Below are 13,661 nucleotides of genomic sequence, written 5' to 3' on the forward strand. Positions count from 1 at the left end.
ACTTCTGAATGGCAATATGAAATAATTACATTTACAATATTTCTTATCATTGTGTCATAGTCGCAGTCAAATTCACAGACATGAAAGTTATCAGAGTCAAACTATTTTGCTAATTTAATCAAACGTCCAGCAGCGTCTAGGAACTGTAATGAAGTCTTTCTTCTAGTCTGTTAAGCATGGGGGGCACGGGTTGCACGGGTGGCCCAGTCGTCTGAGGCGCCGCGATTCGCTGTGCAGAGTTGCGTCCCTTGGGCACGCCAGAAACCTATGATTGTTGGTTGGAATCCCGTTTAGCCCCGATTATGTTTCTAGGTTTGTCAGCACCATACCCGTGCTCGTGGGTTTCACCGAAGTGATAAACGTCTAAGACCTGCATCACTTCGGGCTTTCCTCCCATATTAAGCTGACACGCCGCGATATAACTGGAATAGTGTTAAAAGCGGCGTTAAACCCAACTAACACACTCACTCGATGTTAAGCATGTCATCAGAAGTAAAAATTGATACTGAGAGACTGAGATTAAGATTAGTTTGTGCTCTGAAGCTTCACACTCAGATGATAAGCCTCAACAGTGCAAACAAGATATACAGGCTCCAACATTTTCTCAGGATTATGCTGATGTTAAGTAAAAACATGTGTAATTGTATTGATGTATGTACTCAGAATAAGGATCTTATTCGTTATGATACCCCTCTATATAATGAGAATGTATATTTTGAATATAAGTCTTACACTTCATGTAATTGTTTATACTTTAAGCGATCAGGGATGATATTTCTAAGAGGGGAGAAAATCATATCCAATTTTGTCTACACTACTTTCTATTGGCACAATGGAATATAGGCACAATGAGGCCTGACCCATCAACATCGTGTGTGGCCTCCTCGGGTGTCCACGCCTGGACACGACGCCTCACGGAAACGTTCTATCGGTGAGAGTGAGTGAGTTGGGATTAACGTCGCTTTTAACAGTATTCCAGTTACATCTCGGCGTGTCAGATTAATGTGGGAGGAAAGCCCGAAGTGATGCAGGTCTCAGACGTTTACCACTTCGGTGAAACACTAGAGCACGGGTATGGTGCTGACAAACCTAGAAACATAATCTGGGCGAACCGTGATTCGAACACACAAGCATAGGTTTCTGGCGTGCCGGAGGGGCGCGACTCTGCACAGCGAATCGTGGCGCCTTAGACGACTGTGCCACCTGTGCCCCCTCTATCGGTGAGAAGTCAGGTGAGTGTGACGGTCAGTGCCACACGGGTACGTTATTAATATTCTGGATTGTTCGAGCAGCGTTGTGCCTGACATTGTCTGGTTTGACAAGTTTCAATTGTGACTGGGAAAGAGAAGGACAACAAGCTGCAGAATGACATCACTGTGACGCTGGGCGTTCAAAAGTTCAGGGATGGTGACAAGAACGGAATCCTAGAGCCAATCGTTCACCTCTCTGTCCACAAACCCGCATCCGACCATCAGGATGGAACGAGTTGAATTGCCCTTATTGCTAACAAGTATCAATGTTGACAATGAGAGTCTACTGATGCGGCGTCCTAGTCCCACCAACGCCGTTGATGGCACCATCGGGAAGCGCCAACGGCAGATGTAACGTGAGCAGATTATAGAAAACCTGATGACACAGTTAATTCAGACGTTCATATGAACTCAAAAGTACGCACATACGCCTTGTCTCCAGGGCTATGTATGTTGAAGAAAATTTACTCTGAAGTGTATCTCATGAACACATTCAGTTACCTTATTTACGGTCGTGTTACGTGGTGTAGGTAGACCACCAGCTGTTATGAACGTTGCCAACTGACAATGAACAAAATCCAAATCCTTGTCCATGGTGGAGAGTTTGATGACGGTTACGCTATTCAAGAGAATTCTGGAAGACATAAATTCATAATCAGACATTTATGCGTTTCAAAACTTTCAAAAATCAATATATGATAAATGATATCTTTCAATAAACATCAATACACAGAACATAACTAATTTTTGTGTGTGTTAATGAGGATATGAGTTCACGATGTGTGAGTACTTAAAAGTATGCACATATAAATGACTTGAAAGCATTATATACTCTTCAAAAAAGTAACTCGAAAATAACTTCACATTTCCAAATAGTAAGAAACGTTAGTTTCTAGTAATAGTTATATAAAATAATGATAGTGAAGTATGACAGTAAGTGTCATGACCGCTACAGATGTGGTGAGGTGAAATGGGGTTTAACGTCGCGTCCAAGATTATTGCACTTATATAGCGACGTGCATGTACGTGTGTGTGTTTGTGTGGCTGCTTGTACTAGTCCGGGCTGATGCCGATTTATAGTGCTAGCTCACTGAGATACCATGCAGCAGTTTAACATGAATACCCCACTCAGACACAGTATACTGACTCCGAGCCGACCAGTTCTTGTTTTAGGCCCTTAAGGCCGAGCGCCAGACAGGGTAACAACAAGTACCATCTTTTAACGTATTTTGATTTTGGCCGGGGATCGAACCCCGGACCTTCCGCTCTCCGGGCGGACGCTCTACCACTAGACCACGGAGGTCTGACCGCCAAAGAAGGACGACGGGGGTAAAATTGGAAACTCCAAAGTTGACGTTTTTGGATCAGTAGTGCGTAATACCGCCACGATTTGTCAAACATTGCCCCACAATGGCGAGGGGGGTTGCCCTACTCCTCTTGCTGCGCCTGGCTAAGTTCAGTCAACGCTGTCGGTGGCCTATCACATTGACGCACACGACTCCCTATCATGGCCCAACCGTGTTAAACGGGGAAAAGTCTGGGCTCATTGCTGGACATGTCTATGAATGTTGTGGTGAGGTTCATTTCGACGTCGCCAGACACGACCACACCAGTCAAAGTGAATCGGGACTAATCTCCTCTGAAAACATGACACGTGACCTGCATGAAGACGATTTCTAATAGTCTGACCCGTAACTAGTAACCCGGTAGCCTGATGAAAGTTTGCAGCAATAAGATTAAGCTCGATTTCGTAATGCCTAGTTTCTGATCAAGAAACCCTGTACTCTTGTTGTTGACCTGGGACGCCCTGAAGGGGGTCGATCGGCAATTGTCAATGGGTTTGTTGGTACCCGATCCATTGTCTGCTCATCACAGACTGAAACACTGAATGTATTGGCCACTGCACGCAGGCTTCCGACAATTTCCATATGTAATCAGCATGCCAATAACCCATAGAGGCTCCGCTCGATGTAGATGAAATCAAGTATGATAATCAGAAGATTGACAGAAACATGATGCACAGAAATTAATCGACCTTCCTTGAAAGTGTCAAAATCAGGAATGGCACCCAACGCACGTGTGTGACGCTACGGCGTGAGGCAAGTGCAAACTATAGTATGTGTTGTGTTTAGTTTCACATACAAAACGTTTTGACGTCAACACATTTCTTTGTTCTCATACTTTGTATCTCATACTTTGAAAGAATATAGTACGAATATTGTAATATGGGCCATGAGAGATTATGGGAGCAATTGTCGTGCCATCGAAGAGCGCATTTCATATTTGGAAAAAAGATCAGTTATACTTAATGAAGCACACTATATTAGTATTGGCTTACTTGTATGTAGGCTTAAACATCGCAACAGGGCTGTTGTTTGGTTGCCCTGTATCACTGCGTTCATGTGCATTAATCTTGACTTGAAGGTGAAATCTTGTGTCGCCAGTGTAACCATAGTCAAAGTCTTTCCAGGAGTAACCGTGCAGCCTGTTGATATATTAAGTTGGATCAGAACCATGTATTTTTTCAATGTCATTAAAACAATATACTTTAGTGTGAAAGACTGAGTTTTCTGAAGTTGAAAAAAATGATATTTTCACTGCGGTGTACATAAAACTTGATATTTTCACAGCAGTGAACATAACATAACCTCCCCTTAAATTGTTTCCCTTTATCGTAAGTGTCCAGCCAGTACACAAACTGTTCATGTCTTTTTCACGTTAGTTCCACATTGACAAGGCAACATAATGACAGATGGTCATTTATGGAGTTAATATCACTTCTTGTCGCTTGTTATTCTCTCGAAGCTGTTTCGTTATAAACTGTTGATTTCTCATCTAACTCCTCAATCGAGACTGTTCGTTTTTGTTACTTGACCAGCGTGTATTCTTTCCCTTCCAGCAGCGGTCACTTAGTTTTCAAGAATATTTCTTGTTTTAGATGATTTTATATATAATCATATCAGAATGTATGACAAAGAATTTTCGTCCCCCTAAGTATTTTTTGATACTTTTGTTTACAAAAGTGGTGAACCGTCCCTATGCGTAAGGAAGGGAGAATTTACGTTTCAAAGTTTTACATTTGTAATGAAATAATTTAAATTTTCGGGAGAAAACTACACAAAAAATATATAATAAATTGGATATTTCATGTGTCCCGTGAAATATCTTGTTTGTCTCGATGAGAGCAACATGATATTTCGCTCCATATCAAGTTACAATCATTTTAATGACAGTAGCCCCATGGTGTTTAGAAAAAGATTATTTCCTGTATCATTTTGTGATACATTATATGGACGTAAGTCGATCGAATCAGCACTTGTATCCCCTTACTATGGAATCCCTCACAAAACAAGCAAAAAGTGTAAAAAAAATAACCAAACCTCGACAATGCGACATGTTGGCCATTTTTCGCAATGTCGCGTTGCCGCATTGTCGTGATTTGAATTAAAAAATGTATTAAACCAAAAGGCGACAAATCATCATAAGAGGCCTGCATACAAGTGCGTGTACCAATGTTGGGAATCAAACCAAGTGCTTCGCCTTATTTATTCAGTCGAAAGAAGTAAAACTTCAAATCACGGGGAACATCATCATCCGATTACATATGAATGCATGCATTATTGGCCAAATAAAGATGCAGAAAGAATTTTTGATCTGGGCGACTTTGGTCGAACAATAAATTGAGCATTGGTGCACGCCATCTTAAAATACAGTCCTACGTTCAACTTCTGAACTACATGACAAACGTAGTATTATATGTTTTAGTTTGACAGCAAATAACAAGCTGATAATACTTACTCAATATCTGTATATGTTCCTAATGGATCGACTTCAAGAATGACCTCCGCTATTTCCTGTTCCCACCTGAGGGGCACATTTACGGCTGCTACTTCGCCAGTGAGTCCCTTGGATACTTTGTCAGTAATCATACCGTAAGTGACGTTACCATCATTGGATGCAGCCTCCGAAGTCCAGTTTCCAAAATATACATCGCCATTCAAGTCTAACATGTGATTTCGAGTTGTGACTGTGCTCCTTCCGACGTCATTGATCGAACAGTGTTCGCCACAGGGTCCTTGATCCAAAACCCATCCGGTAACAATAGTTAATTGGATCTGGAAGAGGAATATGTTTAGAAACCTGATCGTTTGATCATATTTTTCAATTTGAACAAAACGGTCGGTCACCGTGCATGTTATGGCTAACTGGTTCTTCAACCATTGACGTAGGAAGTTTGTACAAATGATAATTAATTTAAATATCAGTCTCTTATATTCCCTTTAAAGTAAGTTAGTTAAAACATCCAAATTGGGTATGCATGTCCGTTACTGTATAATGACATACCTCATACCAAATGGCGGCCAATATCATAACTGCAATGCTTTTGTATATGAAACTAATTTATTTCTTCACTTGGCATTGAGACGTTTAATCTCTATCTGTCACCTGTATGGCTGAATATCGGCCTCATTGTCGGACATATGTCGTTATTTTGCGCTATATTTTGCGGAAGGGTAGTGATAATAAAAACAAACCAGCAAGAATACTTTCGTGCAAATATGTGTATGTGGCTTCGAGATTTACATCTCATTTATAACAACATAAACATGTTTATAAAGCCTATACCTTATACTCTGTTGGTTTCGATGTATCGACGAACTTGAAGCTCACTGATCCTCCTGTGAAGTGTTTAGACTGAGCATCCACACCCAACAGAGGCATCAGAATCAGGAGAAGAGACACCAAATATTCCGCCATGGCTCCTCTCATGATGAACTCTTGGTGAACACCGTGTGTAGACTGCAGTGTATCACATTCCTAACTGTCGAAGTATCAGACCGCCTGAAAGAAAATAGCAGTAAAAATTGGTACCCGCAACCAACAGCGAGTCGCGATCGAGGTACCCCCCCCCCCCCCCCCCCCACACACACACACCGATTATTTAGCTGGAATGTTGCTGAAAGCTTTATTAAAGAACAAACGTGCAAACACATATACACAAACACACGGGCACACACGCCAGAAGAAAACATGCATTTGTACAAATAAATCGGTATAGACATGGATAGTTTTGTGATGTTAAATGAAGGTAATATAACCGGATAAATATCAATCTAACGTCGTGTATGTAGTATGCCATAGGAGTTATGCTGTTTCTATGCTTTGCAATTCAAGCATCTTCGCATATTGTGTATCGCAAAGTAAGAACATTTTAATCTTAATTTACTCGAACTAAATTTCTACATTTTTAAGAATAGAGTAGGAATAATAGTACGTATATAAACTACATAATATCGCAACAAAAGAGATATTATAAAATATGTCCATGATATATTCACCTCGTTCCTGATCATACGCTGGTCAACAATGATGTATAAGAGCGACACTCTCACCAGCGGTAAATGTATGGCCCAGATCATCGATGGACAATATAAAGCCACAGGTAACTCACTCCTTAACAACACAGGAATAAAGGTAATATGATTTCTGTGCCTTGTCTCTATAGGGGGCAACTATACGCCCCTATCAGTCTATTTGTGTAAATTTATACCTCTCGCAAGGCATGCATCATGTCTTTCAGACGTATAATCTCACTTTAGCCGATATTCAGTGACAGTCCTGCTTCCAATAATGTATCCATACTTGGTACAATAGATATGTAAAGAAAGATCCGATTGAACTAAATAAAGACGAAGTCATCACAGTGACAGACATCTAAAGACTTTGACAATAAATTACATCCAGTGAACAACGATCGATCAGGTGTTTGCAAACATAATCGCCTCGTCACAAAGTAAACAGTTGTCGGATCGTAGTAGAGGATAAACACTGACACATAATGGAAATCGTTATTGCACGTCATAGGAGGGCCTACTGTGGACAAGATAGCAACTGATCCACGTGTTAAAGAATCTTTATGGCTGGATATAAACGTATCTTCAACAGTATCCACACGTAATTAAATGACTTTGAATGAGTACTACTGTTTTTATTTCCTTTAATGTATACAACCGACCAAAACACGGAAACTTGTGAAATGATAGTGAAAGGGTAATAACGATAAATGTCTTAAAATAATTTCGGAGAACTGGTGTGTCCACCATACTGGGCGATACATGCAGGACACATTTATGGCATACTGTTGATAAACTTGTGCATGGTTATCCTTAATATTGCACGCCATTCCGCCTGAAGAGACACCCCAAGCGGGGCATTGTTGGCGGGTGCTGGGTCTGCATCCCTAGGCAGCAAGACCCTCTCATTCTATAAACTGCATAAATCTTAATTCGTTGGCGAAACATATTTATCAAATATTAAGCATTGTGAATATAGAAGGCTAATAGCCATATTTAGATGTGGACAAAATACGCTTGGTATTCAACTTGTTTGTAGGGGTGTTGCTAATATTGAGGATGATGTCGTCTTATATAAACACTGTCGTGTAATTGAGGATCAACGTCATGTTATATACAATAAGTCGGCGGGAAAAGTGTATCCCAAAGGCAATTAATCATCATTATTTTTGTTTAGAAAGACCCCAACAATGATACAATCATAAATTTTGCAAAATGTCTAATGTTTGTGTTTCAACAAAAGAAAGTATCAGTTAGGTAACTCTTAGGTAAAAATATATTATCTGTTTTGTCTGTCTGTCTGTCCATACCGACCATGGTCAAGAATTGTTGCCCTGTCATACCGCTCTCCGCTACGTCGCCAACAACGTTTTCTACTATCATGTAAATTGAAGGACAAACCTTGATTCGTCTGCAAACACGGTGTAACGCCATTGCCGTATCTGATGTTGCATAGCCCACCCCAATCCTTGCCGCCTGTGGTACAATGTAAGGTGTTAGGTTCACACCCTTCACAGGCCGTCATATAGATGAAATATTGCTGAGTGCGGCGTTAAATAACAAATAAACCCTTTAGCAGGACGCCTTGCTTTCAAGCGGAACGGAGTTAAATCTATTGCATATTGCAATTAATGTCGATTTAGAGACGATTTTTTTTGTTAGTATTGCTTATTTTAGGCCTCCCATGCCCAGGTCTCAATGCACACCCACTCGTTTGAGGGTACTTGTCCAATAATCGAGAAATTACACTTTTTGATTTGCCAGATTTTCGGGCAACTGGGGATATTGACGTCCACCTCCCTATTACTCACAATTCGCCATATTGTCTGTTCATTGATATACTGTCTCGGAGGCATTATTTAGCGTTTGGCTTTTGTGTGTACGTGCTTCTCGTGCTGTTCATGTATGATGTGAAATTTCATTGTGATTAAATGTTGCGTTCAGATGGAACGCCGCGGTATTGTACATGTACACCTCAACGATAACTACATTCAAATATTTCGTTCCCTTATCTTTTGTCGGTAGTACTTATCTATAGAGCGTTAGAGACACCAGAGTAAAATCTCCAAATGATCGACGATGATCACCATAATCGATCGCGACAAGGATCAGTCGTTACACGTAATAAACGAGGCGCAACGCTGATACAGCTTAGAACAAGTCCGCAACGAAGGGTTGCATGCAGCGCCAGACATTCTACTCATGCACTCACGCGATCATTATGTGAACCTATAATAGAAAATCTCTGACACAACACATATCTTTAAAATGATATTTAATACCTTTATATGAATATATTCAGTCAATCATACAGTCAAGTCAAACGCTTTTAGTGTCATCATTGGTGAGTGTTAAACTTGAATTGAAATAGAGATTAAAACATATATCACGTTTCTCTCACGACAGTAAACGAAGAATTCAGCAGGATCATGAACACAATACCTTCATGTATCATTTCCACCGTTTGATACACACACTGTCTATACAACTATCAGCAGCACTGAAAATACAAAGGTGAATTTCTTCATTAGTTGCATCAAAAGCATAATTGATAGTTGGTCAGTGGTTGTGTGATTTGTGAGTGGGTAAGTTTGGTTTAACACTGGTTTGAACAGTATTTCACTTATACCACAGAGCGCTGTGTGATTCGTAAGTGAGTGAGTTTGGATTAACACTGGTTTGAACAGTATTTCACTTATACCATGGAGCGTTGTGTGATTAGTGAGTGGTTGTGTTTGGTTTAACACTGGTTTGAACAGTATTTCGTTTATACAATGGAGCGTCGTGGGAGTTAGTGAGTGAGTTTGGTTGTAACATTTGGTTTAAACATTATTTCATTTATACCATTGAGTGTTGTGTGGTAAGTGAGTGAGTGAGTTTGGTTAAACACTGGTTTGAACATTATTTGATTTCTACCATTGAGTGTTGTGTGGTAAGTGAGTGAGTGAGTTTGGTTAAACAACTGGTTTGAACAGTATTTCACTTATACCATGGAGCGTGGTGTGATAAGTGAGTGAGTGAGTTTAGTTTAACACTGGTTTGAACATTATTTCATATATACCATGGAGCTTTGCGTGATTAGTGAGTGGGTGTGTTGGGTCCAACACTTGTTTGAAAAGTGTGTCACTTATATCACGGAGTGTCGTGTGATTAACCCTCAGCTCGATGTGTAAGGACTAAGATCACCCAGCTGTGATAGCATATCTGGATTAGGGTGAAAGCAAGGCGCTGGAGGTGTATTATGCGATCAATACCGCAATCACCTTCAAGGGGTGATATTGGGTACATACATGTAGGCTCTTTTGATTAAGAATTCCACATATTAAAAGGCTGTTGGCCAGTCAATGTTTAAATCCTTGAAGAAATATCTCAGTTATTTAACGACGTGACGTTAACATTTACCCATATTACATTATGGGTTAGTGCTGACAATCCAATTAACGATCATGGAACTTGGATACAAAGGCGCAAGTAGGCCCCCCTCCGAAATATAATTAATGTGGTTCACTTGTGTTAGAAGTAAGATTACATTCGTCTGAAGTTACACTGGTTTCATAAAGCAAAAATAGGTTTGTGTCAGCCTTAGCGATAAGGTTCAGATCGTAAGACAATATGACATCATTCCGTTAAAAACATGACAGTTTAGGATATCATTGCCCATTTCGGACACAATTTGTGAGTGCATTATAACCTACCAAAGTACATTCGTTTCTTGTCTATGTGTATGTGTTATACGATATACATGTATGATGAATAGTTGTTTCAGTTTATCATCATTCACTTCGTGAAAGTGTTGATTTTCTTTGTATATGTAAACGTAGCAGAAACACTGGTTGTAGTAATGTGGCTTTCATTGTGGTTTACAACTTATATCATATTTCGACCCAAGGCTTACTTGGTCACGCCTATATTTTATACTTCAATACATATTTCTAATAATATTTTCGCAATTCATTCACTGACATTCGCACTTAGGTGATCCTCAACCTAATCTTACGTTTATGAATATATTTATACCATTTTCATAATAAAATGGTGTTCCTGTGATCGCTTTTAAAACAATGAAAGAATGAATGAATGAATGTCTTTATTTCCTCCAGATACATCTGAAGATTCTCAAAACATCGAAATTATGTAATTAAATAATTAAATAACAAAATAATCAAGCATATATTTTATATCAATGTCTCGCATATTTATATAAGCTATAAACAGTGAGAACTTTTGGTTATATTACCATACGTTGTTTCGGATATTTTAATGTTTTTAAATTGATATAAATACTTTGAGAATTCTATACAAAAGAAATGCCACGTTATTTCATAAATGTCATTGTTATCTGCACCAAGAAAGAATGCTAACATATAACGGTCTTCGATCATCTCTATTCTAACGTACATTTCAACATCAAGATTATCAATAACAGCGGAAAAGAATACTTTTCTCTCTGTAAGTATACATTCACAGTTTAAGATGACATGCTGAAAATAAGCATAAGCGAAAGTATTACATTTTTTACATCCTTTTGATATTTTGCTTCTGGATCCAATCCTTATCACATACTGCATTTCTTCTCTCAATTCTGGATGTAATTTTACAATGCCGTATAGCATATGCATGAGGAGTAAGCGTTGTGTGAATTTTAGAAAATCGAAACAGGTCAGCTCTACATGATAATTTGTATTTCTATATATCTTCCTCGTGGGTAGTTATTTCATTTAATACAATCTTTCCCCACTATTTTTTCGCGGGGATTTCCCCTGAGCAAACGTAGTGAAATACATGATGAAGTAGGTTATGTCTCTTATGTGTTGAAAGTAACACTCCCCATAAACTGTGTAAATTATTGTTATGAAAATAATAGAGTGACGTAGATGCGCAGAAAACAAAACCCTTCCTGGAAAATAACACTGGGTGCTTTCAGCTAATTCAAGATCTGTACCATGTAGGAGGTAGTAAAGAGAATTAAGAGTGCGAATTGCTTTTGTACCACTCTCTTCAATTTATAATTTGAAAGAAAGATTACCTTGTGGAACAACACCCGCATATTTTACATTAGCAAACAAAGGTATGTCATAATCACCAAATTGATAAGCATGTGAACACAATAATTGCTACTTTTATGAATCACAACAATTATACTATGCAGTATAAGTTAATCGCCAGAAACACAGTTATGAGGTCATTTATGAACACAAGAAAAAGCCAAGCTGAGATAACTCTACCCTGACCTATACATTGTCCAACAGCAAATAATTCAGATCGCTCGCCCTTTTACTGAACACACGCATACATGGAGGTATAACAGTGATGTAACAGAGACCACATTTTACCTCTAATACCAATATGATAGAGTTTTACGAAGAGACCCGAGTGCCATATTCGATCAAAACTTTTTCTCGTTATCTAGAAATACTGTGTGTACATGATCCCCTGTTAACATAACTGTGTGCACATTCAATGGGGGGTAAATAGCGACATGACCGCATCGTGCTCCTTCCCAAAGCCAGCCGCAACATATCGGGAAAATTAAAGGCATTTCGGCATGCTCGTTTCTAATCTTTGATGTATCTTTTTTACCCTTATATATAAATCTAGTTATCCCGTGTCTACAGGCTGCAGGTGTGTACCGAAGTCTGAAAATAGCATTAAATAATAGTGCTAACTTCCGTACGAGAAGCTCATCACCAAACATCACATGTTCATTTTTAATATTATCAGGGCCAGGTGATTTGTTCCGCCTTAGTTTCTGTACATATCAAGTGACCACGGATATTTCAGCACAAACACATGCATTAGTTTCATTGTTTCATTACTAAAGGCTAATTTCGCAATTTAATGGTCAATACCATGTTAAAAGTCTTGGTCGAACTGGTCAGAGTCATATGGTTTCGCTAGATCCGCATAGTACCTACCTCAAAATTGACATATGCATAGTTACACAGTTTTCTGACATTCGCACAAGTGTGATCCTCAACCTATTCGTACGTTTATGAATTAATTGATACCATTTTTCATAAGAAAATAGTGTTCCTGTGATCGCTTTTAAAACAAAGGATGTCGTTATTTGGCTTCTTTTGAGGGTCTTGTTAATTCGTGTGAGTGGGTGAATGAGTGCCGAAGGGACGCAACTCTGCATAGAGAATTGTGGCGCCTTAGACGACTGGGTCAACCGTGCAGAGAAGTAGTCGTGTGATAGAAGATATATTTACTGCATAATCATTTACAAAATTGTGAACTGAATTGCAACTGAACATGAGGTTGAGAGAAAAAGCTTTTAGTTATGTATTGAGTGATAAAATACTGTATTTATCTAGAAATATAAAATCGATGTATAAGTGATTATAATTTTCAAAATACATTCTTACTTTCACACACAAAATATTTTGGTTTAGGTTTTTGTCAAAGTAAAATAACAGGTATATCAAATATGCTCGGCGAAAGTGAAAAAGGGACATAAAATGATTAATTATATTCAGTGACAAGGAAAGTAGTTTCCCCAGTACTCTCAAAGTCTGTGAGTGAGTGAGTGAGTTAATATTTAACGTCACATCGGCAATATTTCAGCCATATCGTGACGAGAATTAATACATTAATAACAAATAAGTATATATAATTTATAAAAAAAACTGTCAGCAAAGGACAGTACAATAACTAGAATATCACAGAGTGTATTAAAACTAGTTGAGGAACATATAAAAGCAGAAAGAATTATCAACACAATATAAAAATGGGCTAGAGATCGTCAGTAACTAAAGGGAGAACACCATACCAGGGACCATGGGGACTTACAGTGCCTTTGCTTCCTGCATGGACTCAAAGTCTGTGTATCGACTGTGATGGTCAAGAATATATATATGTTTCACAGCAGTTCTTACTAGCTCACAGTTAATTAGCTCTGAATTGGTGGTATTCGGTAATTGATTGGGATGGCAATACTACTTTCTTACTCATTTCAAGATTAAGGCTTTCCGTAGCAGTGATCGCATTTGTAAATACATAAAAGCAGGTAAGATCATATTGTTTTAATGCTACATTTAGATCAGAGAACGGTCGT

At 38.8% G+C, this 13,661-nt stretch overlaps 1 protein-coding gene across 1 annotated transcript in view; it reads right to left on the minus strand.

Annotated features, from left to right (window-relative positions):
* Positions 1-6,008, minus strand: part of LOC139443745 (mucin-17-like) — a 93,051-nt gene extending 87,043 nt beyond the window's left edge. The window contains exon 1 of the mRNA XM_071224669.1: positions 5,877-6,008. Within this exon, the coding sequence (XP_071080770.1) occupies positions 5,877-6,008 (132 nt within the window). The remainder of the gene's footprint in view (positions 1-5,876) is intronic.
* Between the last annotated feature and the right edge of the window lie 7,653 nt (positions 6,009-13,661).

The sequence above is a fragment of the Haliotis cracherodii genome, unplaced genomic scaffold, assembly GCF_022045235.1.
Source record: "Haliotis cracherodii isolate W230 unplaced genomic scaffold, xgHalCrac1.p SCAF_5, whole genome shotgun sequence".
NCBI classification, from domain to species: domain Eukaryota; kingdom Metazoa; phylum Mollusca; class Gastropoda; order Lepetellida; family Haliotidae; genus Haliotis; species Haliotis cracherodii.